Raw genomic sequence first — 27,638 nt, forward strand, 5'->3', positions numbered from 1 at the left:
TAATAGCAGTATTCATAAGTCACAGACGACTTTACTGATGCTTAGAGATGTGTTAGACTATAGCTGCTGTATGGCGCCTGCGCTGGGTTGGGAGTTAGGATTGTGTTGGTTTGGTCCTTTTGCTCCTGCCGCCACGCCTTGTGCTGTCTCTTGGGCTGGTGTGACATTCATGAGCAAATTAATGTGAAGTTTAGTGAGGAAACAACAGATTAGATGGGCCAGGGCTATATAAATTTTGCACTGTATGTAGAGGGAATTCATTTCTGTATAATGTACATGGGTCCGAGGTTGAAGTAGCCGATGTGGGTTGTCTGTATGACTTTGGTCCTATGCTTCTCAGATCATGTTTGTGCATTTTGTGGAAACAGTGCTTGCACAATCTATCACTGGAGATGTGTTTCCCATCTTGATTAATTTAAGCAACAGCCTGGACAATAATCATGAAGGGCGAAGGACTAGTTGTGCATAATTAAAACATGAAGTTCTGTTTTGTTAACATCCAGGTGCAACATTAAAACTGCCGCATCATTTCTGATGACCTGAAGCCATAACTGAAGCCTGCTATCTTTTCCTTACAGATAGGATTGGAGAAAGAGCGACTAGAAAAAAATGCCAGTGACTTCACACTGAAATTGAAAGTGGCAGACGAAGCAATGGAAACAATGCGGTTGAAGGGAAATGAGCTGAGAAGAAACCTTGAGGTTTGCATGTGCTTCAAACCATGTTAAGAAGAGTCAGTTTGGTGTAGTGGTTAGGAGTGTGGACTTCTAATTTGGCATGCCAGGTTCGATTCTGCGCTCCCCCACATGCAGCCAGCTGGGTGACCTTGGGCTCGCCACGGCACTGATAAAACTGTTCTGACCAAGCAGTGATATCAGGACTCTCTCAGCCTCACTCACCCCACAGGGTGTCTGTTGTGGGGAGAGGAATGGGAAGGCGACTGTCAGCCGCTTTGAGCCTCCTTCGGGTAGGGAAAAGCGGCATATAAGAACCAACTCTTCTTCTTCTTTAACTCCAGGATGGTCATATGCCGTGTGTCTCAAATTTCCAGAAAACAATCATCTTCCTAATCTGGGTGCTTTTGGGGAATATTGGCACAGCAGTTTACTTTCTTCTCTCCTCACTTCACCCTTTACACACACTCTCTCTCCCTCTCTCTCTCTCTCACACACACACACACAATGGCTGGAAGGGTTGGGGGAAGACGAACAGAAGCAACAACAAGTTTAATCTTGCTCTCGGGCTGATTTGCTTAAATAGCTGGAAATACAGAACCTGCCTTGCCAGCAAATATTCAGCTTCTGCTTCCCATCCTGGTTGTCCCTTCTCTTAAATTTGGCTTTGGCACGCTGGTCCCCATCTGCTAGTAGTAACTAGATGGATGATTGAGGGCTCAAGACCAACAGAGTCCTGCCAGGGCCATCTGTTCTCCTAGTGGCTCAGGCATGGGTGGTGTGTGCACGTGCGGGCCATTTTTTAAAAAAGTATTTTCCACAGAGAGAGAGCGTTTAAAATGAGCGGGTTGGTCCCCCCACTTTTTTTTTAAAGCATTTTGGCATTCATGCAAAACTATGGGAGCAACATGTAGATATGAAGGAGGTCTCCTTTGCCTTTTGATTCCCCAGAATTCCTGCACTCTGCAGAAAGCTGGTCATTGAAATGCTTGCGAGTTCTAACCACGATTCAGGCAGAGACCTTTGGCGGCATCTCTCCATTGCTGCTGAGCTCTAAAAGAGCCGTTTGGTGGTTGGTGGTTTTCTAACGGTTTTTGCCCCACAAAAGCCTCTCCCTGGCATAATTCCTTATAGGTTAGAGGTGTCCTCAGCATATGCTGCTCGACAGCTGTCTCAAGTGCTCTATCTGTCAGCTGTATGTTTGCCAGTGTGATGGCATTCTGATGCTGTCCTCTAACAGTCCTCCCTAGTAGGTAAGAAAGCACAGGACTATTGTGTACACGTAGCTTACGTCCAAGCAATCTTTGTGCCCCCCTCACCCCATCCAAAGACGCATTGTAATGGAGACAGCAGACCATCGCTTTCGGGAAATGTGGAAATTCCTGCCCTCTGTGCTGCTTAGAAGGCTTTTAATTATCATCCCTTATTATTATTAATATTTATTTATGTGCTGCTGCTCTTGACCCAGTCAGCTCACGGCAGCTCACAACAGATGTAAGAATAATACAGAATTAAAACATCCACAAAGAAGTAAATTAACAAAACAAAATCAACAATAAATCATCCCTAACCCCCTCCCCCATATGTACCACCTCCCAGGGTACATATAAATTTTGCACTTTTACATTTTTACAAATCCAAATAAATAAATGAAATGAAATTATTGGAGTGTATCAGAGAAGGGGCCCAAGATCTCCCCTTAACTCTGCCTCAACCAAAAGCCTGGCACAAATCTCATAAAAAGATGAGATCTCATAAAAAGACGGTTCATTGGTAGCCTTTTCCTTGACTGTGTGTTGGTGAATCTTCCATGCCTTAGGAAGTAAAGCAGCAAAACAATTTCCTCAGCTGTAAATCTGGTCAGCAGTCCCAAGAAATTTGCCAGTTGAAAGAAGATCTTCATACAGCCAAACAGATTTTGCAGCAAAGTCAAAGCCTTGCTGAAGAAATGAAAAGTGAGTGTATGTTCGTTATGTTTCATTACCACTTTATATCTCACTATGGGCAAAGCTCATTGTATCCAGGAATACAATGGGTGCTAGAATTTGGCAGTGGGAATAGTAAGGGGAGGGGTTGTCCAGTCTGTAAGGGCATGGGGTTGAATATGTGTATTGTGTGGGAGGTTGTGGTGGCATGGTGACAAATGAGGGCATGGGTTTGGACAACCTGTGGTTTGAATGTTCATTGAATGTGGGAGAGGACTGACCTTTGGGAATTGTGGCATAGTGGTTACAGATGAGCTTTCCAGAGCCATGTCCTCAGATATGTGAAGGGAAAATCAGACTGGAGACTCTTCTTAGGGGAAGATTACATGGCAACCAATTCCCCCCAGTTCTGCGTTCAACGTCATTTCCCTTGTGTGAATTAGGGCACAGACAAAGAAATGTCCCCCTGCCATAATACACATGGGGTAGTCACAGTATACCCTGCTCCTTTGTCTCCATTTTTTTTTATGGTTGATAAAATGTTCAGACCAGGGACAGCCAATCTCCACGTGGGGCCTGGAGATCTCCTGGACTTGCTGCTCATCTCCAGACTATAAACCTCAGGTCTCCAGGCAAAAATGGCTGCTTGGGAGGGGTAATTCTGTAGCATTGTATCCCACTGAGGTTTATGGATGCCAGCCTTGAGGGTGGGGCCTGAGAATTCCTTAGAAGTATAGCTCATCTCCAGGAAGATAGGCTGAAGGGAAAGCTCTCTCCCCTCACATGCATCCCTTCAAAAGGAATGTATGTTGTCCCAGACACCCCTTGGTTGCTTCGCTGGTGATGTCTGCCCTTCTGAAGCCTGAGGCCTACTGCTGGCAACTGCGGTCCCTGTTGTTGTCCACAAGGCCAAGTGGTTGCCTAATAAAAGTGGATCACCTAGTTTCCTCAAAGTCCTACTGTCTCCTGTAAAGCTAACTCCACTTGAAATTCTGGGCCACTTATGCCTTTGAGTTCATAGATCCTTCCTGGCAAATACTATTTTTTTTATTTACTAGGCCAAGCTTGAAAAAAGTCAATCAGTTCCCATGTCTTTCCAGCCATTTACTTGTTCAATATTTACAGTTCATGCTGTAAATATTCTTTAATCAGTTACAAGTCCTTATATATTATAATAATAATAATAATAATAATAATAATAATAATAATAATAATAATAATAATAATAATAATGGCCACAGGCTCACATAGGTATGGGGATACTGGTCTTTATTGACACGTTCCCACTGAAAACAGATATTACCTGGATTCTGTTTTGACAGAAGTCCTACAGAATAAAGAAATAAGGAAAACTACAAAAAAGGACACTTTTCTTTCTTTTATGAATGTATTTATTGTATTGCCATTGGATAGTCCTGTTTCTCTCTGTTTGGTTTAATTATTAGACTGTCCTTCTTATACTCTTGTAAATATTCTTTATTCAGATCTTCCTGCACTTTCCAGACTTGCAGGACTGATGCTGGTCTGTCTGCGGCCCAAAATACAAACAATTGCTGGTAGGGGCTGGCCAAAGCCCATAGCCTGAAGAGACACACCCGCACCACTCCCTCCCAACCACAGTCTGCGAGCTTCTACCATCGTCTCTAGATTGCTGCGCATCTCTAGATTATAATGATCACCTCTGCAGGCAAAAATGGCTACTTTGAATGCCAGACTCTGAGGCATTATATCATTTTGAAGTCTCACATCCAAACCTCCAGGAATATTTCCAACCCAGCAGGAGCCAACTTCCAGGTGGGGCCTGGAGAGCTCCTGGAATTACAGCTTATCTGCAGACTATAAAGATTAGCTTCCCAGGCAGAAAGGGCTGCTTTGGAGTTTGGACAGAGTTGTGGAGGAGAAACATTTAAGGTCTCCCACACAGGTTGTTGTGGAGTTGAAACACTTAAGGACTACTGCAGAGGGTTGTTGTGCAGATGAAACAGGAGGCTACAGAACCTCATCAACAGCATCCATTGGGCTGGGAGTTGGGCCGGGAAGCCCTCATGCCACCTCTGTGAGGTCGTGTGAAGGCTTCCCAGCCTAAGGGGGAAAGGAGGCCACCCCCCAGCCCACTTACTGTATCCCTGTGAGCAGCTAGGGGCAAACTGGCCAGGTTGGGGGACAGGCTGTGTTGCCTCCCTATTGGTCAAAAGTCCGGGGGTTGGGGCCAGTCTGATCTTTGGACCAATCGGAAGGTGAGGCCCTGCCCACTCTCTGCCCACCTAGGCCTTAGCTTTTTACATTATACAGCAACGCTATTCCAGATTTCAGCATCAGGTATCCAAGTAGACAAATTTAACTTAGCTGTGGAATGGTACTCTGATGATTGTAAAACATCTGCTTTTCAAATAGCTAATATCAGCCACATATGGAAGAGGAGTTTTTATACCTTTCCTGTTGGAACTGGAGCACCTGCCCTGCAGTTCATTATGTTTACAAAGCTCTCTCAATCCTCTGAGAAGAGTTACAGGGCTAACTAGGCAGCTTGGGAAAAAGAAAGGCTGGGAAAATGTGTACTGTACCAGCATCTTTTGTGACGTCTCCTGCAGATCCAGGCGATTCTGTTTTATGTCTTTTTAGTTCTGTCCTGCTTTTTTGAAGCTTATCATTAATTTATCAAGCCCAGCTTGTTTTAAAGTTTTCTGTATTGTCTAGGCTGGGAAGGGGGAGCTACGGAAGATGTACTGAAACCAGCAATGCTACTGTTTCATCCGCTGCTTTGACCCCTCTTCCTAATTCAGCGTATTGATATTATTGGAATGGCCTGAGATACTGAGATCATTTTGAGATGTTAAGGTAGTTCTTTTAGAGAGTAGTAGATGGAAAATAAACTAGCAGTGTCCAGCGAAAGTGACGTGATTTTATTCATTTAAATGAATAGCCATGTTGGTCGAAAGTAGCAGAAAAAAATTGAGTCTAGCGGCACCTCAAAGTTTTATTCAAGGTTTGAGCTTTCATGTGCATGCACATTTTCTCAGAGGCAATGAAATGGAAATCATCGGAGTACATATATTGCTACATATTTGTTGGATACCTTCATGGCTAATTTAATGCTAATTTACTCTCTCCTCATATATGTACTCTGATGATTTCTGTTTCATTGTATGAGGAGATGTGCATGCACATGAAAGCTTACACTTGAGTAGAACTTTATGAGTTAATTTTATTCAATTAAACATGTGTTTCGCTTTTAATCACTTTACTTTCAGGTCAAAAGTGGTCTTTGGAAAGAGAGTTGCAAGTTCTTAAAGACAACTTGAACAAGCAAGACGAATCTCTAGAGAAGATGCAGTGTGATGTTTCTCACCTGGAAAAACAACGCGATTCTCTCCAGCAGTCTCTGCACCAAAAAGAAAACACCATTGAAAAACTCAGCAGAAAACTGGAGGATCTGGAAAGTTTGGAGAATATCCTTGCTGAATGTGAAAGTCTTAAAAAAGAAGTAGAGATTCTTTCCCTACAGAAAACAGAAAACGAACAACTCCTAGGCCAGTTCCGTTCAGAAAAAGAGGGGCTGATGAGCAAAACGTGCAGCTTAGAAAATGCTTTAATGATGGAACAGATTAAAAGTAATGATAGAGTAACAATTGTAGAAGCTGAAAATGAACACCTAAGCAGGGAGATTAAAAAGCTCAAATGTGTGGCTGAAGAAAGAAGTACTGAGCTAGAGGCACAAAGGATAGCGTTCTGTGAGCTTCAGCAAAAAACAGTCACTGCTGAAGAAAAATATCAGAAAGAGAGTCAAAATAATTCCCTGAAACTAGCTGAGTTGTCCAAACAGGTGAATATCCTGCAAGAAATGCTACAGTCGGCAGCAAATGAAGCAGTAGAAAAGGAAAAATGTATTTCCTCACTTGAAACTTCATTAGCTTCCCATGTGCAATTGAACACTTCCTCTAAAAAACAACTTGAAGAATTAATACAAGTCAGAGATGAAATAGAAAGAAAATTGGCTGAAGCAGAGCTGAAGCATGAAGGTTTTGCGAGGGAATCTGAAGAGCATCTCAGTAAGTTGCAAGTGGCTCTTTCTGAAAAAGAGGACTTGGTCGCCAAAGCTTTAGCTGCCCTTGAAGAGAAAGAGAAGCAGTTGCAGCTTTTGATCATAGAGTCTAAGAGGCAAGGAGCAGAGATTCAAGATTTAAATACCAGCAATGAGATGCTTGAGGATTCAGTACAGCAGCTAAAAATTATGCCTCAAACAGCAAGCTACGCAAAGCCAGATTTATCTGCTGCAAGATCGTTAAGTGAAAAAGAAATGGAAGGTCTTAAGGACAAAAATGTCTTCCTTCAAAGTGCTATTGATACTTCAGAGCAAAAACATTTATCCTTAATGGAAACAAATCTGCACCTTTCCAATAATTTGAAGGACCAAGATGAAAACCTTTCAGAGAGGCATAGAGAGAAGAGCACATTCCTTTTACAAGCTCAAGAAGGGTTGGAAAGGAAATGCACATTGCTGGAAGCAAACAGCAACTTAGAATGCTCTTTAAGGGCATGTGGGTGTCACTTTGAAGAAGAAAAGGCTGAATTTGAATACCGAGAGAAACAACTCATGAACGAACATGAGGAATTTCAATGTCAGCTCTTGTCCTTGGAGGAAAAAAACAACATTTTGCTGAGGCAGCTTGAAAAAATGCAGGTGATTCTTGAAGAGGCTGAGGTGGTTCCTGTCCAAAATTTTCTGTCATCTGAGCCGGATAGTTTAGAACCAAAAGGACCAGGACAAAAAACGACTCAACAACATTATAATACCTTGCTGCAAGAGAATAGGCAATTGATAGAAGAGATTAAAATAAGGAACAAACACCCAAGAGGTGGCCCTTCTTTAAATAAGGCTTTGTTGGAACAGCTGAGAATATCTGTGAAAGAAAAAGAAGATGAACTAGATAAATATCAAGTAAAGCTTGAGCTCCTTCAGATGGACCTTGAGGATAAAGAGGTCTCTGTAGAAAACTATGCTGACCAGGTCAAGCTCCTGGACATGGCTCTGAGGACAATGGAAACAAAAATTGAAGAAAGTGAAAGGGAAAAAGAGGGGCTAAAGCAAGAAATCCAAGCCCTAAAAGAATTGGAAATCTGTACTTCAGAGCATGGGGATGGGAATGGCCAGTCACCAGCTGTTTTCAATGCCGTTACCAAGGACAACTTTAACCATCAAATAGATGCCAAGTGTTTGTCAGTTCCTCATGATACGATGCCCAGCCAAAATGATTATGTCCAATTAGTATCCTCCCTTCACATGACAATGAGCAAGCTAAATGAGTTGGAGAAAATGTGTGAACACCTGCAAACTGAAAAGTTAACATTAGCATCACAGCTGAAGGATTCACAATGGGAATGTGTCACAGGCACAGACACTATGGTTGAAGAACTGAGGAACAAAATTAACGTGGTAAAAAAAGAGCATGCTGCTTTCTCTGATGGATTGGACCAGAACGTAATGGAAGCACAATTTGATTTTGAGAAAATTAACTTTGAGGATTTGGAATGTTGCACTGGACTCAACTATGAGGATTTAAAATTCACTAATGAAGCAATTAAAGCACACTTTGATGGATTAAAGGAAAAAATCTTGTCAGTGAAAAATCAGTACAAATGTTTGCATGAGCAGAATATGAATATGGTTTCCAAATTATCAGAGTTGCAGTGCAGTATTGAAATGCTCAGGAAGGAAAACACTGCATTATCAGCAAGTCTCAACCAAGGTGATAACATTTCATTCATAACACAGTTGACTCCTGGTCATATTGATAAAGAGTTTCTGGTGGATGGGACATTTTGCCTATGTTCTTCCCATCCTAGCAGTACGGCAAGTCTCACAGAATCTTATTTTGACAGTGATCATGATGTACCTCCAAATGAAATAACGAAACACAACAACAATAGCAAACAAAGTGAACTAGAAAGTACTCCTTACCATCACCATTCCTTTACAGAGCTGCATGATGGTGACATGGTGGTCCACACCATCAAGCAGGGACATACTGTGACTAAAAATTTCAGTCTGAAAAATAAAATTGGACGTCTCATGTTATGTGAGACCTATGACAAGTCCTTCAAGAGGCTTGAAGAATCTTTTGAAGGCAATAAAAATCTGGAAGAGGAAGAGCTACAGAAGATTCAGCAGCTGCTCCTTTCAGCAAGGGAGGAAGTGGATTGCCTCAGACAGCAACATATACTGGACAATGAGGAGTGGCAGCAAAAACTGCATCATGTGATCCTGGAGGTGGTGTCTCAGCTGCCAGCTAAGCGGAATGACTCTGAGCTCTTGCCTCAAGTATTGGAAGAACCAAGGTGCCAGTCTCAAGACATGAATTCAAGTTCCTCGCCACCAATTTGTGTTGGCACTGAACATGTAAGTATGTCAGTTAGCTTCATAACATGTGAACGTATGACTGAAAGGGCCTCCAGGTGCATGGAGTAAACAGGGGCTTCACTGTGTGGGGGCGTGGCAATGATAGCAGTTTATTTAGTGGCAGAAAATGCTGCTTCAGAGAAAGAAGCTCCCTCTGATTCACGGAGTTCTCCATGCCATGTGGTCCTTTGGAATGGCGCCATGTGATTTGAAAAAGGTACTTGGTTCATGTTTTGGCTTGAAACTGTTTTTACAAAATTGAGAGATTACCCTCTGTTTAATGTTAAAAAAAACCCTTAGCCAAAGGGATAAGAAATACTAACTTTGTTGGAAAGATTATTTTGTATGCCTTGTTGGAATTAGTGTTTCTATCTGACTGAACATCTAAAATCACTCATTAGTTTACGCTCAAAAAAGTTGAGTTGATGGCCTTTAATCTATTTAAAGTCAATCCTTTTAACTTCAGTCACAGCTTAGATTGTTTGATCCGACACAAAAGGAGCCACTTCTAACAGCAAAAGAGTGCGTGAAGTATGCAAAGACTAATAAATGCTCGCATCTATTGTGTTCTAGGGTTCTTCCATGTATTAAATCTACTAAAAGCTGTATATGGATTGCTGCTGTGGACTGATTCATGCATTATGAAATGCTCCCAATTTGTGTAACAGCTTACAGTGGTCTACTTGACTGAGCTGTTAACATAGGAGATGCAGCAGAAACATTTTAAGAATACCGATACAGTGTCTGTATCCTCAGCACATCCTACAGGGAATATTATCTCCAGGCAATCACCAGGAAGGAATATATTAGAATGTAATATTCTGACTGTAAAGAGTTGCCCTTTGCAATAAATGAACAGACTAGTGTAGCTCTGTATGGGATTTCAGTCTCTTCAAATGTGATAATTTGCTACGTGGTTTATTAGGGAAAGTAGATTGGATTTAATGATTGCAATTTTTAACTACATTTTTTAAAATCTAGTGACCCAAATACTAGCATTTGAGCTATAGGTTCTTCCATGTATTAAATCTACCAAAAGCCATTCCTAAAAGTTGCATATGGATTAAGCTGGTGACTCTTTCCATTTTAACCATGCCCGCCCCCACATGGTTGCTAATCTAACCTAACAATCATGACAGTATCACTTATATATTCTAGACCGAACATATCAGCCAGTTCACACAGCAGTTTCAGACAAACTCAACTAATATTCAATTGTCCCATTATATGTTTCTGCTGCAAATTTTAACAATGTATAATGTTAAAGTAACTTCATAAGAATGAGTCATATTTTAATTGATTTTTAGAAAGCGCAATTTCCGGCTGAACAAACAAGCAATCCCTTGAGTCCACTGGAAATGTATGACTTGACCAGTGAAAGTGTGACATCTGAAGCTTTGCTTGGTGTAGAAAAGGAAACGAAGTATGAAGCCAACAGAACAGAAGACAAGAGGCCTGATTACGAAATGGTCATTGGAGTCAAATTTGCAGAAGAATGCTTTGAGACCTCAGTTAGAGAATCCAGAAGGATGTCAGATAACTTCACAAGCCCCTCACACAGACCTGCTCTGATAATTCCTGATTGTCACAATAGAAATACAATTCCTGCAAACATCCATGAAAATCACAAGATTAATGAAATCTCTCCACTACAGATAAATAAGACTTACACTCTGAAGCCTAAGCTGTCCCATGGTATGGCTGAAAGCAACAAGGCCTTTGATACTTTGGTAATGGAAATCCAAAACTTAACCTCAAGGATGGATGCACAAGCTAAAGAGCTAGTTGTGAAGAGGGCTTCTTGTGATGAATTGGAGAAAACAGTTAAGGAACTTGAAAACGAAAAACAAGGGTTAAGCCAGACCCTTGAATCTGTTACTTTTGGTAATCAACAGTTATCTTATAACTTTCTGAGTCTGGAAATAGAACTGAACAAGGCAAAATCTGATCTGGAAATATACAAGGTTAGGCTGTGTGATACAAGAGAGGCTCTAGAAGATTTAGAAATGACCAAATCAGACTGGAACGAGAAGCTTCTTGAAGCTGAAAATGAGCTGAGGAGGATAAAAGCAGAGAGAGAGAATATTGAGAGTCATGCTCTATCTATGGAGGCAGATATTGAAGAGCTTCAGTCAAAGAAAGAGCAGTTGGAAAAAGAAAATGAAAATAAACTGAAAACCATTTTTGGTCTTCAGGAACAGCTTCATATGATCACAGCTGAAAGAAACCAATTTAGTCAAGATTTGAGTGCTTTGTCGAAGGATAAAGAAGAACTGAACCACGTGTGCCAAAAGTTGCAGGGGAGAATAAAAGATCTGGAGACCAGTCATACGGATTCTTCTGAATTTATCAGAGTATTGGAAAGTGAAGTACAGACCCACACAAAATTGCTTCAAACGGCAAAAGATTCTATTGCTCAGCTATCGGCAGAAAAGGATTGCCTGATGCTGCAGTTGCAGAATTTGGAAAAAATTGCAAGCGATCTGATGTTCGAAAAAGAGACAGCCCAAAGCCAGGTAGAACATCTGAGTGAAGAAAAAGAAGCAGTCCTTAGGGAATATGAAACTTTACAAGCCCACTTAAATGACTCTCAGACAGAAATCTCCAAGATCTCCAAATCTCTGGAAGGCTCGCTTATAGAAAAAGGTGAGCTTTCAGCTAGACTAAATTCTGCACAGGAAGAAGTGGCTCAGCTGCGGCATGGCATTGAGAAGCTCAAAATTAAAATAGAATCTGATGAAAAGAAAAGATGTCGCCTCACTGAAAAACTGAAAGAGAGCGCACGAAAAGCCGACTCTCTGGTCGACAAAATCGAAACCCTTGAAAGGGAATTGCATCTGTCGGAAGAGAATTTGGAAGATGCGATTCTTCAGGCAGAAGTCGCCAAGGAAGAGAAGGAATTTGCAGAAACAGAGCTGGGAAAGATGCATGTGAATTTTGGGGAGCTGGAAGCTGAAGTGAATGCCTTAAAGTCTGAGAAAGACCAGCTAGAGAGAGAGCTGGTAGAAGCACAGGAAAGGGCATCTCACTTGGAACGCAGTAATTCTGTGTTTGTAAAGCAGTTGGAAGAAAAAGAAGTACAAATGAAGAGTGAATATGAAAATGCACTGAGGACAATGCAGTCCGAGCTTAGACGGGCCAGAGAAGAAATGGAGGTTTCTCAGAGCAAGCAAGAAATGTATGAGGCAAAACAGCAGGAGCTGATGAGTGAAATAACTTCTTTCAAACATGACAACACACAGTTGGCTTATCACCTGCAGCAAGCAAAATGCAAACATTCTGAAGCAGAAGAATTGATGGGAGCCCTCATTCGAGAACTCCAGGAAATCAGACGGCAGCTGGATGAAAATGATTCCTTCCTTGAGCAGCTGCCAAGAAGGGAAGCGTTGCAACTTCCCCCTGATGATCCACAAGCCTCTTGTGAGGGTTCTGAGGAGGAACAGGAAAACTCAGCATCTGAAATGGTAATGTTGTACAGAAGGGATAGAATATCTTGGAGGTTAACAGCACTGTATGAACTTGACAGGTGTTTTGAGGGGAGGGGGAGTTTTGAGGGAAAGTTAGGAGTGATTAGAATAACTATATGGACTGTAGAGAAGAGATCTGTTACATTTTAACTATGTATAAGTTGCAAGGCTAAAACAATTGGTGACATAGTTCAAAGTAAACTCTACTGGAAATATGTTACAACTAGGGGCAAAGCCCGTTGTATCCAGGAATACAATGAGTGCTAGAGCTTGGCAGTGGGAAAGGGGAGGAGTTGTCCAGTCTGTAAGGGCTTGAGGTTGAATGTGTATGTTGTGTGGGAGGTTGTGGTGGTGAGTTGGCAAATGAGGGCATGGGTATAGAGAGATGGGTGTCAAGAACCTGTGGTTTGGAATGTTCGTTGAATATGGGAGAGGACTGACCTTTGGGAATTGTGGCATAGTGGTTACAGATGAGCTTTCCAGAGCCATGTCATCAGATATGTGAAGGGAAAATCAGACTGGAGACTCTTCTTAGGGGGAGATTACATGGCAACCAATTCCTACCGGTTCTGCGTCATTTCTCTTCTTGTATGAATTAGGCCAGACACTGAAATGTCCCCCTGCCTTAATCCACATGGGGTAGTCACAGTATGCAGGTGTCCACCCTGCTCCTTCTGTCTCCATTTTTTCACTGTTGATAAAATGTTATATGCCCACATGCTTCTTTCATGGCTGCTCGTTAGAAGAAGAAGAACTGGATTTTTGTACCCTGTTGTTTACTACCCAAAGGAGTCTCAAAGTGATTTACAAACAGCTTTTCCCTTTGTCTTCCCACAATAGACAACCTGTGAAGTGAGGCTGTGAGAGGTCTGAGAGAACTGGGAATGGGCCGCAGTCACCCAGCAGGCCTCAGGTTTCTCAAAGCAGTTTCCAGTCGCCTTCCCTTCCTCTCCCCATAGCAGACTACCTGTGAGCGAGTTGGGGTAGAGTAGAGAGCCTCACTTGGAAGCTGGCAACCCTAAGAAGAGGTCTCTTTGCACAGCAGTCTTGACCTTAGTTTGATTTTTAATACTGGTTTTTTATTTACTAGGGGAAGCTTGAAAAAAGTCACTTCAGTTCCCATGACTTTCCAGCCATTTACTTGTTCACTATTTACAGTTTCAGGCTGTGAATATTCTTTATTTAGATCTTCCTGCACTTTCCAGACTCACTGATGCTGGTCTGTCTGTCTGTGCCCCAGAACACAAACAGTTGCTGGCAAGGGTTGGCAATAGCCCAGGAGGGACACACACCTGCTTCACTTCCTTCCAACTGCAGTCTGCAAACCTCTACCATAGTATCTAGATCGCTGCTCATTTCTAGGTTATAATGATCAGTTCTGCAGGCAAAAATGGCTACTTTGAAGGCCAGACTCTAAAGCATTGTACAATTTTGAAGTCCCACCTCCAAACCTCCAGGAATATTTCCAACCCAGGAGTAGCCATCCTCCAGGTGGGGCCTGGAGAGCTCCTGGAATTGCAGCTCATTTGCAGAGTATAAAGATCAGCTCCCCAGGCAGAAAGGGCTACTTTGGACAGGGTTGTTGTGGAGAAGAAACATTTAAGGCCTCCCACACAAATTGTTGTTGAGTTGAAAGGCTTGAGGCCTACTGCACAGGGTTGTCCAAATGAAACAGGAGACAAAATAACCTCTACAAAAGAATCCATTTTCATCTGCAGAATAACACTGTGAAGTAAGTCTCAAATCTGCAGAGTCACAAAGAAGAAATTCACATGGCTTGGCTGTTTCTTCCCTCTAGCAGCAAGGCCGGCCAGGGCAGTATTTTAAGTGAGAAGGGGCTTTTCTGTGGCCTCCCTATCAGCCGACTGTTTGGCAGAAGGGGAAAGCTCCCCCCACAAAGGAAAGTACAAGTACCCCCACAGACTCCTCTGCATTGCTCTTAGAAACCCGTCCCTCCCCTCAGTCAGGGGCTATCAGAGGCTCCTTCACAGCAGGGCTGAAGGGAGGTGGGAGGGAGAACTCACCAGTCACCTGCCAGCTGTGTCAGCGGTCTGAGGCAAAGTGAGGAAAGATGTTGGATGTGACAGCCTTGGGGCGAAAAGGGCTGACGTGGCTTGTCCAAACCTCCGCTCTCATCTCCGTTGAGTTCCGCGCGTGCGCGTTAGCGTCACTGCCGCGCCGGCTGCCGTGCTGGCCTCTTTCCCCCCCCCTCTCGCTGCAGGGGGGGAGGCAGGCGCGGCCGCTGTCAGCCCGCTCCGATGGCCTTTGCGGCCCGGTACCGGGCCGCAGACCGGGGGTTGGGGACCCCTGCTATACAGAACAGAATGCAAAGAAGATTTTTTCAGGGGTTGGGCCTCTTTTTTAAGCAGCTGGGGCCAAGTGAGGGCAAATGTATGGAAGCATCTTTCTGGAATATATAAGTTGCTTAACTTAATAGAACTCTGGTAGTTATGGGCAGCTCCATGTTGGGGCAACATGAAAGTCAGAAAGTACCCTGGAAGTGGATCCAAATGGTTTTGGGGCTATTGGTCAGCAGAAAGCAGACTGGAGGCCAAAATGATTCTCACACATGATTAGTTCCTTTGTGCTTCGTTTTCTAAAGTTGAAAAGCCACAACAAAGAGTTTTAGGTTGAGCATTTCCCCCTCAGATTATGGTCGATAATAGTGTCTTTATTGTTTATTTGTATTATTTGTATTGTAAATTTTAATATATTTTTCATAAATGACCAATAGCTTCTGGGTCTAAATAACGTTTTTTGGCGGTTAAGAACAACAGCCTTTAAGCTGGAGAACTGGTTTGATACCCCACTCTTCCACATGCAGCCAACTGGATGACCTTGGGTCAGTCACAGTTCTTTTACAGTTCTTGCAGAGCAGTTCTGTTAGAGCTCTCTCAGCTCCCACTACCTCACAGGGTCTCTGTGGGGAGAGGAAGGGAAAAGTATTTGTAAACCACTTCAATAGTGAAAAGTGGGGTATAAAAATAGCTCTTTTCTTCAAATCAATAAAAAGTGGAGATAATGCTTAAACAGATCTATAGAAAATAGAAAACAATTAGGGAATCCGCAAGAACCTGCAGTGGGTACCTTGTTTTCCTTTTCCCCAACGTTTCCCCATTTCCCAAACTCCACAGAAGATGGCGACCAAGCACCATGCCTCATCCCGTGCCTTATACTGACAAAAGCCAAGGCTTGAGGACTGTATGGTAGCCTAGCAATGGCTACTCAAGGCATCTGTTTCTTAAGGGTACAGGTGCAGCTTCCATTATTGGGCCGGGCCGGGGGGGTTAACTCCCTATGTATTTTTTTTAACTTTTTCTGCAACGTAAAATGTTTTCAGATTTGTATAAAATTCTGTCTTGTTTATTCGTTGCACCAAGTGGCTTTAAATAGCCATAGATTTGACTATTTGAGAATTAGATATACTGATGATGATGAGAAAGAACAAAAGACCCAGTGTGGTGTAACACTACCACTGGGGTCTCTACTTAGCCATAGAGTTCATAGGGTGAGCTTGAGCCTATAAGTTTTAGTGTCACTCACTTCATAGAGAGTTGGATCCAGACTAATGCTTCCTTGGGATAAAGAATTTCTGCCTGTACATCATGTTCCCCCCACCCTCTACTCCCCATAGCAGTCTGAATGATTTCTAGACCAGGGTTATTAGTATGATATGGAGGAGAAACCATGTCAGAAATGGGATAGCCTGTCAATTCTTTAGGGGTAATATCCCAGCACTCACCAGATGCAGGATATTCTACTTTCTTTAGTGTAGCAGAGTCTGCAGTTTCTTCAAAGTGGATGATGAATACATATATACAGCACACGTATTTATGAAAGATGACACTGAGTTTAATCATTATTTACATGTAGATTTCTTCAAGTTGACTTTACAATAATAAAAGCAATCACTGCAGGAGAGAGGAACAGAAGAATGGTTAAACTGTATACATGCACACAGAGGGGAGGGGCTGATTCCAAAGTAGAGTCTTCAGACTCCCTCCCTCCTGGAATCATAGAGACTCAAATTAGGCTCCAGTAACCCCCTACAAACCATGCATGTCAAGTAAAAATATAACATACAGAATGACAGGTTGAAAAAGCAGACTTCTGTTATCAAGTTCGTTTCATTCATATTATTTTATACTTCATTTTATTCAGTCTAGATATTTAAGTTACAGAAATCTTAATTTTCAAAAATATATTATTTATTGGCTCTTCCAGAAAATATTGTATTACTCAAAATGTTTGGAAGTTTTTATTTCCAAGAGTTTTTTCAGGAAAAGATGGAACTGTAATAGAATCTTTTAGAAATCAGGTGCCTTTGAGGATTCGCTATGTCTTCTGTGAAACTCCTTGGAGAATGAGTTCTAAATGTTTTTAAAGTGACAGGGTCAAGAATAAATTCTTCAGTCACTTGCTGTTTTCATTCAATTGCTGTAGTGCTAAGCAGTACCGCTGCTAGTACTCATTTTGATTGCTCACCCTTCAACCAATCAGTGATTATACTTGACTGTATTCAAGTTCACATCTCTGTCACTTTGGAAACACTGCAGGCAGAAGTAGGCCTGTAGATTGAGACAAAATGTCTCCCCTGCACAGAGGACTGGTTGGAGAACCAGCTTTATATGTGAACTGTGCTTCTCATTGTATTCCTACAGTGCTTACCAAACAGGTGGCTTCAGAAGAACTGATCAAAAAACCACACACGCATACAAACATTCACACACACTTGGTCTGCACTACAGCAAGCACCCTACAACTCAACAATGGCAAGTTAAGAGGGGCCAGCCCTTCAGTCCTGTTGTAAGTGTCACTGCAAGTTGCTTAGCTGTTTAAGGTTGTGTGTGCAGAGGGCCACTCAAATCAGCAGCTATTTCATTTTGCATTTGATTGTACGAGACGTTTTTGCTGCAGTAATAACAAGTGCTTTTTATTTTGCAGTCAGGAGGGCATAAGCTATTAGAGCAGCTCAAAAATGGAGAAAACGCTCTGTATCCTAAATTTCTACAATGGATGAGATACTGTAGAATGTTAAAGCAGGAAAGAGAAGAAATGGTGAAACAGATTCATGAACTTGAGATTCAGCTGAACAGACCAGATCCAAGTATGTACAGTTTTTGTCTTATTTGTTAACTTATTGGAGGGGTGGAGTCAGAAATAGGTTGGAGGGGATCAGTTTTCACATATTTCAGGGTTACAGGCAGATTAGGCAGTTTTAGTTCAGCATCTGACGTCACTCTCTTTAATGTACAGAGAGCCCTGAACCTTTTACACACCAGCTTTCCTGTTATTTTGAGAGGCACTTCCAAACAGGGTCGCCCAGTCCTCTTGTCAACAACCTATCACACAGATACTTCACAGATCTATTGGGGCTGTGATCCAAACACTGCTTCGATCTCACACTGCCACCATTTAGTCAGATGTGTATACAGCCCAAGGCCTGGCAGGTTTGTGTGTGTCCCTTCCCTGAGATAGTAGACAGTCAGCAGGGTTAACCAGAAAAGGTTATTGAAGGTTTAAAACAATATTAGTGTGATTCAGGTAAATAGATATAATGTCTTGAATTTTCGATTCCTAACTTGATTTGTGCTTCCAAATCTATATGTCATACATCTTCCTTTCAGCCAGCTTCAGATTACTCTTTTCTCATTCACTGGCTCAAACTGTCACTTCCTTTTGCTCTTGGTCACTTTCTAAGGGACTTAAGGGCTCCTCCTGCTAACTCCTCCCAGCACTTCATCAGCTGTCATTGGTCAGAGAAAGGCAGAAGTAATTGGAGAGGGACCAAGCTTCCTCATGATGAGATTGTTAAAAGTTTTGGCAAGGGCACAAACCCTTATCCACAAGTGTTAGACCACACGTTCTCTGGCAATTGCATACTAAATCCTTTTCCCTGTTGTTATTTTGAAAAAGAAGAATAAAGTTATGGGAAAAGGCATTGTCGTTGTTATCCTAAAGAAGCTTGTTCGGTTGAGTTAATATTCAGAAAGGAAAATATGTAGATTATGATGGATTGTTAACTGCATTCTTATTAACCACACAATTCTTCTTGTTGCTTCAGAAGAAATAGTGCTTGAGCTGGAAGGACTGAGGGAATCTGTTGAAGAGAAAACCAGAGAAGCAGAAGAGCACTTGGAGAAATATTGTACTGTGCTCATTGATCACCACAAACTTGAAGAAGAAAATGAGATGCTAAGAACACAGATCTCTCTCCTGAACATTCAGCTCAAGCAGTCATCATCCAGTGCTGCTGTCAGTGGTCTTTGGCAAAGTCATGGAAGCACAACATTACCTAAGGGTAAGTTGTTTATGGAAAATATAACATTCAAAAATGTTACTAAGGTACAAAGATGCATAGAAAACAGAGGGGGAAGCAAAGAAATAGTCACCTTTGAGAGAAACTTTTTTCTGGAAACATTAGAAAGACAGACACAATATAGATTAGGTTGAGACAGTGGGACTGGCCCAAGGTCACCCTGCAAGATTCCATGGCAGATTGGGGATTTGAACCTGGGTCCCCCAGATTCTAGTGGGAAAAATTCTGACTAAGTTTCAAAAGTCTAGCAGTAGCAAGTTACTCAGGAGACCACTGTGAGGTAGTCACTGCCCATTGTACAAGCTGTATGGAAGCTGCATCTAACCACAGGCAAGCTATGTGGCATCAAGTTATCTGGTAACCGCTGCCATTCTTTTGTGAGGGTTTAATCCCCGCTCTTTAGCTGTCTTAAATTTCAATTTTTTCCAGCAAACTCAAGGGTTATTCTTGGCTTTGCAGGAATATTTGTATTGTCTGTTAATGGCTCAGTTGTCCAGATTTAAGTATCCACAGATGGGGCCCTGTTGAGAATTGGATATATTGATGATTAATGGCCTTCTGATTCAACTTTGGCAGCCAAAAACAGAACTATTCTTATAATCTCTAAAAGGAAGTCATGTTGTGAAAACCTGGGAAGAAGAGTTTGTAGGGAAGACCCTACTCTGTGTTTAAAAGAATCATCCACTTTGGTCGAGTACTCCTTCCCTTCCACAAAGTAGGGTTTCTGGAAAGTCTATGCATGTGAGCTTTCACACAGGTATACGTTTTGTCAACATCCTCTATAAATTAGCATTTTTCAGTGTTTTATAAATGCCTGCAAGAATGCAGATAGTTTTGGATGAATCTCAAGGATGCTCATCTGTCACTAGGAATAGTTTCAGTTTTGGAGAATACTGGTTAATTCTTTTAGTAGTCTTAAAGGAATGACTTGCAGTTCACATGGTGAGCATAAAATCATTATTTATTTGTTATTTTGCTTATAGACCGCCACTCTCAGCCCAACCAGCTCGTGGCAGTTTACATAAAAACATAGACTTAAAAGCATAGGACCCAATAAAACCCACAGTACATCCGAAATGATGGCAGTAACCAACAATCTTCCCCCCCCTACCCACCCTCAACCCTTCCACTAGCATTCACCATTACCCTGGTAGACGTTCATAAGTGATGGTTAGCCTAGGGGGGCACACCTACAAAGCCTGCTGCGGTTACAGATGGAGGGACCAAATCTTACTACCCTGGCCTCAACCAAATGCCTGATAGAAGAGCTCCATTTTACAGGCCCTGCAGAACCCAGAAAAATCCATCAGGGCCCTCAGCTCTTCTGGGAGCTTATTCCACCAGGTAGTGGCCAGGACCGAAAAGGCCCTGGCCCTGGTCAAGGCCAGGCGAACTTCCTGGGGACCTGGGACCACCAGCAGATTCAGACCCACAGAAGCGAAGGGAGCATAAGGATATAAGCAGTCCCTCAGATATGTAGGACAGGCCACGTATAGCCTTAAAGGTTAAGACCAGAACCTTGAACTTGATCCAGAAGCCAACCGGTAACCAATGCTGCTGTCTCGGCATAGGCTGGACATGGGCCTTCCAAGAGGACCCTTGCAGCCACATTTAGCACCAATTGTAATTTTTGGATCAGAGACAAGGGGATACCCACATAGAGTGAGTTACAGAAGTCTAATCTAGAAGCGATTGTTGCATAGTTCACTGTGGCCAAGTGTTCTGAGGACAGGTAGGATGCTAGTAGCTTAGCTCAGAGAAGATGGAAAAATGCTTCCTTAGACAGGAAGGCATCAAAGATCACCCCCACATTCCTGTCCGTAGGTACAGGTGTAAGCTGCACCCTGTCCAGGCAGGAGAGACATGCTTCCTGGTCCTGCCCCCTTCTGCCCAGGCACAGGACTTCCTTCTTGGAGGGGTTGAGTTTCAGACAACTCTGCCTGAGCCATCCAGACACTTCTAAAGCCATACACTTCTTCTAAGCTTATATCTCTAGCTATTCATATAGAAGTATAATGTTCAAATAGGGCCAAATCCCTATTGATTTCCCCTTATTTTTATCTTAGAAACTGTATAGAGCTTGGTCCTGTTCAAAATTTATCTCCCGGTATGGATGGTACATGGAATCAGAGATGCAACAGGCATACTAGGATGGTGTAGAAACTAGTGCTCTCCCTTGCCTTTAGCCCAATATGGCCAGTGAAAGAGCATTTAGAGAAGCAATAATGAATAAGTAAATCAAATGTACACTTGCTTATGTAAAATGAACAGGAAAGATCTGCTAGAATTAGCATATCTTTGTCCCAAATGTTTTTCAATAAGAGAGACTACTCTATAAACAAGTATGTTCCCATTGGCCTTGAGTTCTGCAATCTATGTAACTTTTTAAAAATGTAATTAAAACATTTGTAATCTCTCTCATAAAAATTGCTCTTGAATGTTGCCCTCCAATCCATGTCTGCATAAAAACTCAATTAGTTTTAGTGCTTAGCACTGGCAGTTTGAGATGCCGAGAGCAAGGTAGACTGGGCACAATCTATGGAGGGCAAGAGGGAGTTGTGTAGTTATTGTGGCTGTAATTCACAAACCACTTAATCTGATGATGTTGCAAGGAGTACACTGGGATCCCTTCCAGATTAAAATCTAGGCACTTAGTTCTACTGTGGCTGAATCCTTACATTCATGGAATAGTCTAGAGATTCTATGAGCTACAACTTGAAATTATGCAGAATAACAGTATGTACAAGCCAGCACAAGGAAGTAACCATTTTCCAGATCTGTAGCACCCATCTGGGAGAAATCAAGAAAAAGTTTCTTTGGTGGAAGTCATTCTCAATTGAAACAATTAATGGTTCATATGCCTTCACCTGTATTGCTGAAAATTGATGCAAATCCAAACAGGCTTGAAAATGCAATTTGTTAAGCAAAATTTTTCACTGCTTACTTGATCTGCAGATGTTGCTATGCCTACTTCAGAGTAGGGATGTGCAGAGCAAAAAAATTACTCAATTGGTATTTTTTCAGGTATTAATTCAGTTGGATTTATTATTAGTTTGCCATTTTTCAGCTATCAAAAATGGCCAATCCTGAAAAATCACAAAACTATTCGACATTCTGCAGGACCACTGGATAGCTGCAATTGAAGTGCACTTAAAGGGCTTTTAGTCCCTTTAAATGGTTTCTTTGTGAACTCTCAGCTTGGAGAAGCCATTTAAAGGAACTAAAGAACCCTTTAAATCAGTGGTTCTCAACCAGGGTTCCTGGCCCCTTCCACGGGGTACCCAGGTTAGTTGCTGCCACCATGGTGGTGGCTGGTGGCGGTAGTGGGCAGCGACGGAGCCATGGCACTGGCTGCCTCCATGTCCCCTCCAGACTGTTGTGCGCATGCATATGCACACATGCGCATGCTGCCTGCATGCATGTGCACGCCGCCGCCGCAGTTGGAGTCACAGCTTCAGAGCAATTGAGAATCGCTGCTTTAAATGCTTTTGGAGTTCACTTGTGCTACCTCCACAGCTTACAAAAGGTCTTTAAATTTTAAAGGGATTGCATTCCCTTTCAAGTGTAAATACCTTTTCTCCCTCCCTTGGAAACAATGGAGCATGGGAGCACCTTCTTTGGGGGCCCATAGAATTGGACCCTGTGATCCATTCTTTATCAAGCTTGAGGGTTTTTTGGAGGAAAGGAACCAGCAACTGTGCTGCAAATTTGGTGGCTCTACCTCAAAAACAGCTGCTCCCAAATCAATTCTCCATTATAGCTTGTTGTGACCATCGACTAGAATGATCCCCAAGGACTATAACAGAGCTAAACAAATTTACCATTTTTTAATATTTACTGAATCTGAATGCTATACTGGTATTGGGATTTGGGAATATTAGGAAATATACTAGAGTCTGAAAAAATTGGAGTTTTGTTGTTTTGTAATTTAGAGTAGTGATCCCCAACCTGTGGGCCGTGGACCACATGTGGTCCTTCGACTAATTGGAGGTAGGCCCCGAAGGATGCCTTCTCCCCCCCCCCCCGGCCCTTTACTTCATTCCCCCCAGCCCTTTACAACACACTTCATTGTTGTGGCGTGTCTGTATCTTATTTTGAAGGGATGTTTAAACATTACCATAGTGATCAGAGAGCGTTAGGGCAGTGGTTGAGAGTAGAGGAGTAAACTACCCCCCCACCGGGCCTCAGTAAAAGGCATTGAGTGGTCCCCGGTGAGTGGTCCCCGGCGTTGAGTGGTCCCCGGTGATAAAAAGGTTGGGGACCACTGATTTAGAGTGATTAAAGTGGATTATTTTCAGTGTTCTAAAAGTAATGTAGTTGAATGATCTATGATTATCAAATATTTTCTTCTCTAGGATTTGTCAATTGCACTCCAGGAAACAGCAGCCCTCACAATTCCCACAGAACAGATTTAAGCCCGAGAACAAGTCCTTGTCTTCTTAGTCCAAACCTGAGATTGCAACATACTGGAGATGATATCCTGGAGATGGATTATTTTCCAGAGAATTCAAAACCAACAGCAGAGGGCAGCAAACTACAAAAGGTAACTGATCAACCTCTGAAGTTACAAAAGCACACCAACAAAAAAAAAGAAAAGAAAAGAAATCATATTGTACATTTATGTGTTCATGTAGTTATGAGCATGCCTAATCCTGTTCCTCCTGATGATAAACAGAACAGATATAAAATGAAATGCTTTTGTAGTGGCAGCAAAGATCACAGCATAATGGCTACTAGTGAGCTGTTTGCAATTTTAGAGATTCTCCCCGTTGTGGGAGTCACAAAAGAGGAAACTTAAAATGGAACTCTGCCACCTTCCCAAGTACTTGTAAGGGACATTCCTGACTGTTTGTTTTGGCAAATTTCTGAATGAAGTATGTGGCCTGAACATTCAGAATCTTTCCTAGCATACAGGTTGTTGCCTCCAACTGTTAAGGAACATTGGGTAAGGATGTGTGTATGAGCAACACCAAACCGGTTAAGTACTTGGATTCAGGTTCTCTGCCCATTCTTGATGTGATCGGTGCTGTCAGAGCACATATTGCCACTACTAGCACATGTGCACATCTCTGACTTGGGGGCATGGTATTTAAGTAAGCAAACAGTCTGGTGGAAGATACAAGTGGCTCCTTTTTATGCTAAGCTTTGAACGATAAATATGAGGTCTTGTTAGTGGTTACTTGCACAATTTACCATTATAGTCTATGTGTTTAAAGAAAACTCTAAACTTAATGTACTTATCAAAATCATTGAAAATTAGCATTGGCATATTGCCTCTGGTAATGTAGTCTAAAGTCTTAGTAAGGCCGTTGAAGCGGCCTTGCTTGTATCTTAAGCACTCCATATGGTCCCTCAGGCAGAACTCTGTGAGCAAGCTTGGTGTAGTGGTTAAGAGTGTCAGCTTCTAATTTTATTTATTTATTTATTTTATTAATTGGATTTATATCCCGCTGCTCTCGGAGACTGGCTGGGGAGCTGGGTTTGATTCCCCACTCCTCCGCATGCAGTCAGCTGGGTGATCTTGGGGTTGCCACAGGCCTGATAGTGCTGTTCTCACAGAGCAGTCTTTGCCCTGCCTACCTTGCAGAGGAGAAGAAGACGATTGTAAACCGCTTTGAGACTCCCTTCGGTCAGTGAAAAGCGGGATATATAAACCAACTCTTCTTATTGTTTTGTATTAAAGCCACAGGCTTTTCTAATTAGACTAGTTTGTATTTTTTAAACTAAATTATTTAATTATTTCTATTTTAATCTCTGTTGGAAGCCACCCCAAACATGCCCTTATGGTAAATGGCTGGGTAGAAATCTATAAATAAATAAATTTTATTTTAAATCCCATTTTTCCCTACTGGAGTCCCAGGCAGCTTACTGCCTCTCCCCCCCCCCCCGCCCGCCTACCCACTCCCCATCCTCAAAATAACCCTGTGAGTTAGGTTACGCTGTGAGATTGTGCTGGGTCTGAGGTCTCCTTGAGAGTTTCCATGGCGAAGTGGGGATTCAAACACAATTGTTCAAATCCAGGTCCTAGATTGAACTCTAATCAACCATGACATACAAAGAGTTCTTTCCATTTTTTTCCTTTGGGAAGAAATTTTATTTATTTTGTTTAGGTATTTGCTTTGATACTGTACATTTCTTTCCCATGGGTACCCAAGACCAGCTTTGACATCTATCTCCCAACCTCCATTTCGCCCCCTTTATAACACCAACCCTACGATTCAGGTTAGGCTGACAGAGAATGACTGAATGAAGGTTAGCTGTTGGATGTCTGTAGTGGAATGAAGGTGGATTTCCCAGATCCTTATTTGGTACTCTTAACCACTATGCAATGCTGTCTGTCCAGCACACCCAGAGTGCTTATGGGTAAGGAGACCACAGGAGGCAAGTGATCTCCTCAAAAAGAGAGGTTTTAATGGGGACGCACTAACTTGAATCCAGCTGAGCTACTGCTACTTCCTTTTTTAAAAACTTGACTCTGTGGTTTATTGTTCTACTCTGCCGGTTTTGTAAACCGTCTCCTTGTGGCATGGGTTGACATTTCCTTAAATAAAATACATTTTGGTTTTCCTTTTGTGTGTTGCAGATAGATGATGCTCAGCTGCAAGAAATACAAGCTACTGGCTTGCCCCTGGGCTTTACTCCCAGGTCTCCCCTTTCTGCCTGCAATCAATCTATCCAACCAGTTGCTGACAGATCTGCTGGCACTGCTGACAAAATCAAAACCAGACTTTCTAAGAATACAGTAGAAAATAAGCTAAATGAAGGCTGTCATGTACAGTAGCTCTGGGCCCAGAGGACTTCATGCACATGCAAAAGACCTTATGCAGTGTGCTTATTACAGTGGGCACACCCACCAGGAAGCTTGGAACTAACCTGGGCTTCCTGAGGCATGTATCTCTTGATAGTTAAAGAACAAAGGTATTGCTCACAAATGCTAGAACTCGAGAAGTTCATGTATCTTTGGCTGGTTTTCTGAGGGTCCCTGCAGCAGATGATCTTTTGCCACATATCATAGGTTATATATCACTGCCCCAATATACTTTGCAGAGGGAAAAGGTATGAAGGCCTTTTGATATATTATGGAGTACATAGGTTGGGTCTGTACCCTGCCCTGCTTTCAGTACTTAGTCTCACATGTGAGTTTTGGGTTCTTCTCAGTTCCCGTGTATACAGTGCCTGATTTTGATCAGGACCGCCATGCAAACACGGAAGGAGAGGGGTTTCAACCTTCCTTACCCCTCTGCTGCTTTCCCACTCAAACAGTCCAGAAGGGCAATCTTAAGCATGTTGGGAAAACCTACAAGTATATTGGAGAACACTTGGGGAATAGGGGGAAACACCCTGCCCAGGAGCAACAGGAGGGGGAATTGTCCCACCTCTTGAGTATGCAGATCCTTTTCACAGGATTGAACCCAAATTACTTACATCTGTTCTACACATCAGAAGAAAATGCCCTTGTAAATGACATCTTATGAAACTAAACCAGAAAAGGGGTTATGTAAGAGATTGTACATCGCCTTGCTTCTAACATTGAACTTTTGAATATTGGGATCATGATTCTTCACACATCTAACTGGTAATACATTTCTCTACTAAGACATTTTGGTAAGCTGAGGAAATTCAGATTTCCTTGGTCTCAATAGAACACCACAGTGAACACTGACTTAAATCTGTAAACCCAGTTTTTTTTAACCAAGCCATAATTATACTCCTACCTATGACATCCATTGATACATATCTTTCTAAACTTGTAGTGAATTCTGCATCTGTTCACTAGAATAATTTGCCTTGAATAAAAGAAACAACAGGAACAATACAATTGTAGTAGCTATTGTTCCTCAGTACCACTGTAAATAAGTAAACATGTTCATTTTATTGTTTGACAAAAAATATGTGTATTTGTCTAATAAAAATTGATACAATTAATGGCAGCTAGACATTATGGGGTGAGCTACTTTTATATCAAGAACAGTTGATTTCAATGGGGCCACATGGAAGAAAACATGAAGAGCCTTTTAGTTGTAACATGGGGATGTTTGTGTATAAACACTCTTCCATCACAATCACATGGCTCATTTCGGATATGCATCCATTTTATAGCATTGATCAGAGCTTCATTGAATCAGCTGGCTGTGCATCCTTATGCATACTTGGATGTTGGAGGTTATTTTGTAACCTAACCATACTTAAAATAAACCATAATGTAGCATTTTATCAAAACTGTGCCATTGAGATCTGATATCTTGACTCCTATGACATGAGTCATTATCTTTTCTGGATATGAGAACCTTTGATATCATGGACTCTTGTCAAAACTTTTTCTCAAAAATAGTTCTGCCTGTCAAAGATTCTGGAGCATTTTACTCCCAGTGTTTGTGAGGGAGACACTGAGTCATCTATAGGCATCTGAAGAATGTCTGTGATTTCTAGAGCATAATTTGAAAACACCAATTTAAAGGAATGTGTCTACAGAGCATCGCTTATATACATTTAATTATAAATAAATAAAAATAGATGATATTTGGCATTTCCAGAAAATGATAATATTTTAGGTAAAAATATGAAACATAGTTTTCCCCCTACTGCTTTAATTATCTTTTATGTATTGTTAGCAGTTTTCAATATACTTTAGTTTGTTTTCTAATAGCTTCAGTGGCTGTGTCATATTTCTTCAAAAGCAATCTTGTAGTAATCCTTGTTGCTTGGCTTGCAGTATCTTTCAAATCTCGGGCCCAGAGTACAATTTACACATTGTTGGAATATGCAAGATCTACAAAGCACATAATTGAGCAAAATATGAAGGATGTCCTGCAGGGGGCATCAGAGGAGATGTATACTGAGCTTAGGCAGGATAGA

The 27,638-nt window shown here is 42.0% G+C and overlaps 1 protein-coding gene across 4 annotated transcripts in view; it reads left to right on the top strand.

Moving 5' to 3' along the window:
- The window catches only part of CENPF (centromere protein F), a 40,828-nt gene extending 13,400 nt beyond the window's left edge, over positions 1-27,428 (top strand). For all 4 annotated transcript variants that reach the window (XM_077339191.1, XM_077339218.1, XM_077339198.1 and 1 more), the window contains 8 exons: positions 579-701; positions 2,494-2,629; positions 5,851-8,996; positions 10,304-12,460; positions 17,408-17,570; positions 18,528-18,764; positions 23,138-23,325; positions 25,366-27,428. In XM_077339191.1, coding sequence (XP_077195306.1) covers positions 579-701; positions 2,494-2,629; positions 5,851-8,996; positions 10,304-12,460; positions 17,408-17,570; positions 18,528-18,764; positions 23,138-23,325; positions 25,366-25,563 — 6,348 coding nt within the window. In that variant the 3' untranslated portion in view covers positions 25,564-27,428. The remainder of the gene's footprint in view (positions 1-578; positions 702-2,493; positions 2,630-5,850; positions 8,997-10,303; positions 12,461-17,407; positions 17,571-18,527; positions 18,765-23,137; positions 23,326-25,365) is intronic.
- Positions 27,429-27,638: the final 210 nt, after the last annotated feature.

The sequence above is a fragment of the Paroedura picta genome, chromosome 1 (assembly GCF_049243985.1).
Source record: "Paroedura picta isolate Pp20150507F chromosome 1, Ppicta_v3.0, whole genome shotgun sequence".
Taxonomy (NCBI): Eukaryota; Metazoa; Chordata; class Lepidosauria; order Squamata; family Gekkonidae; genus Paroedura; species Paroedura picta.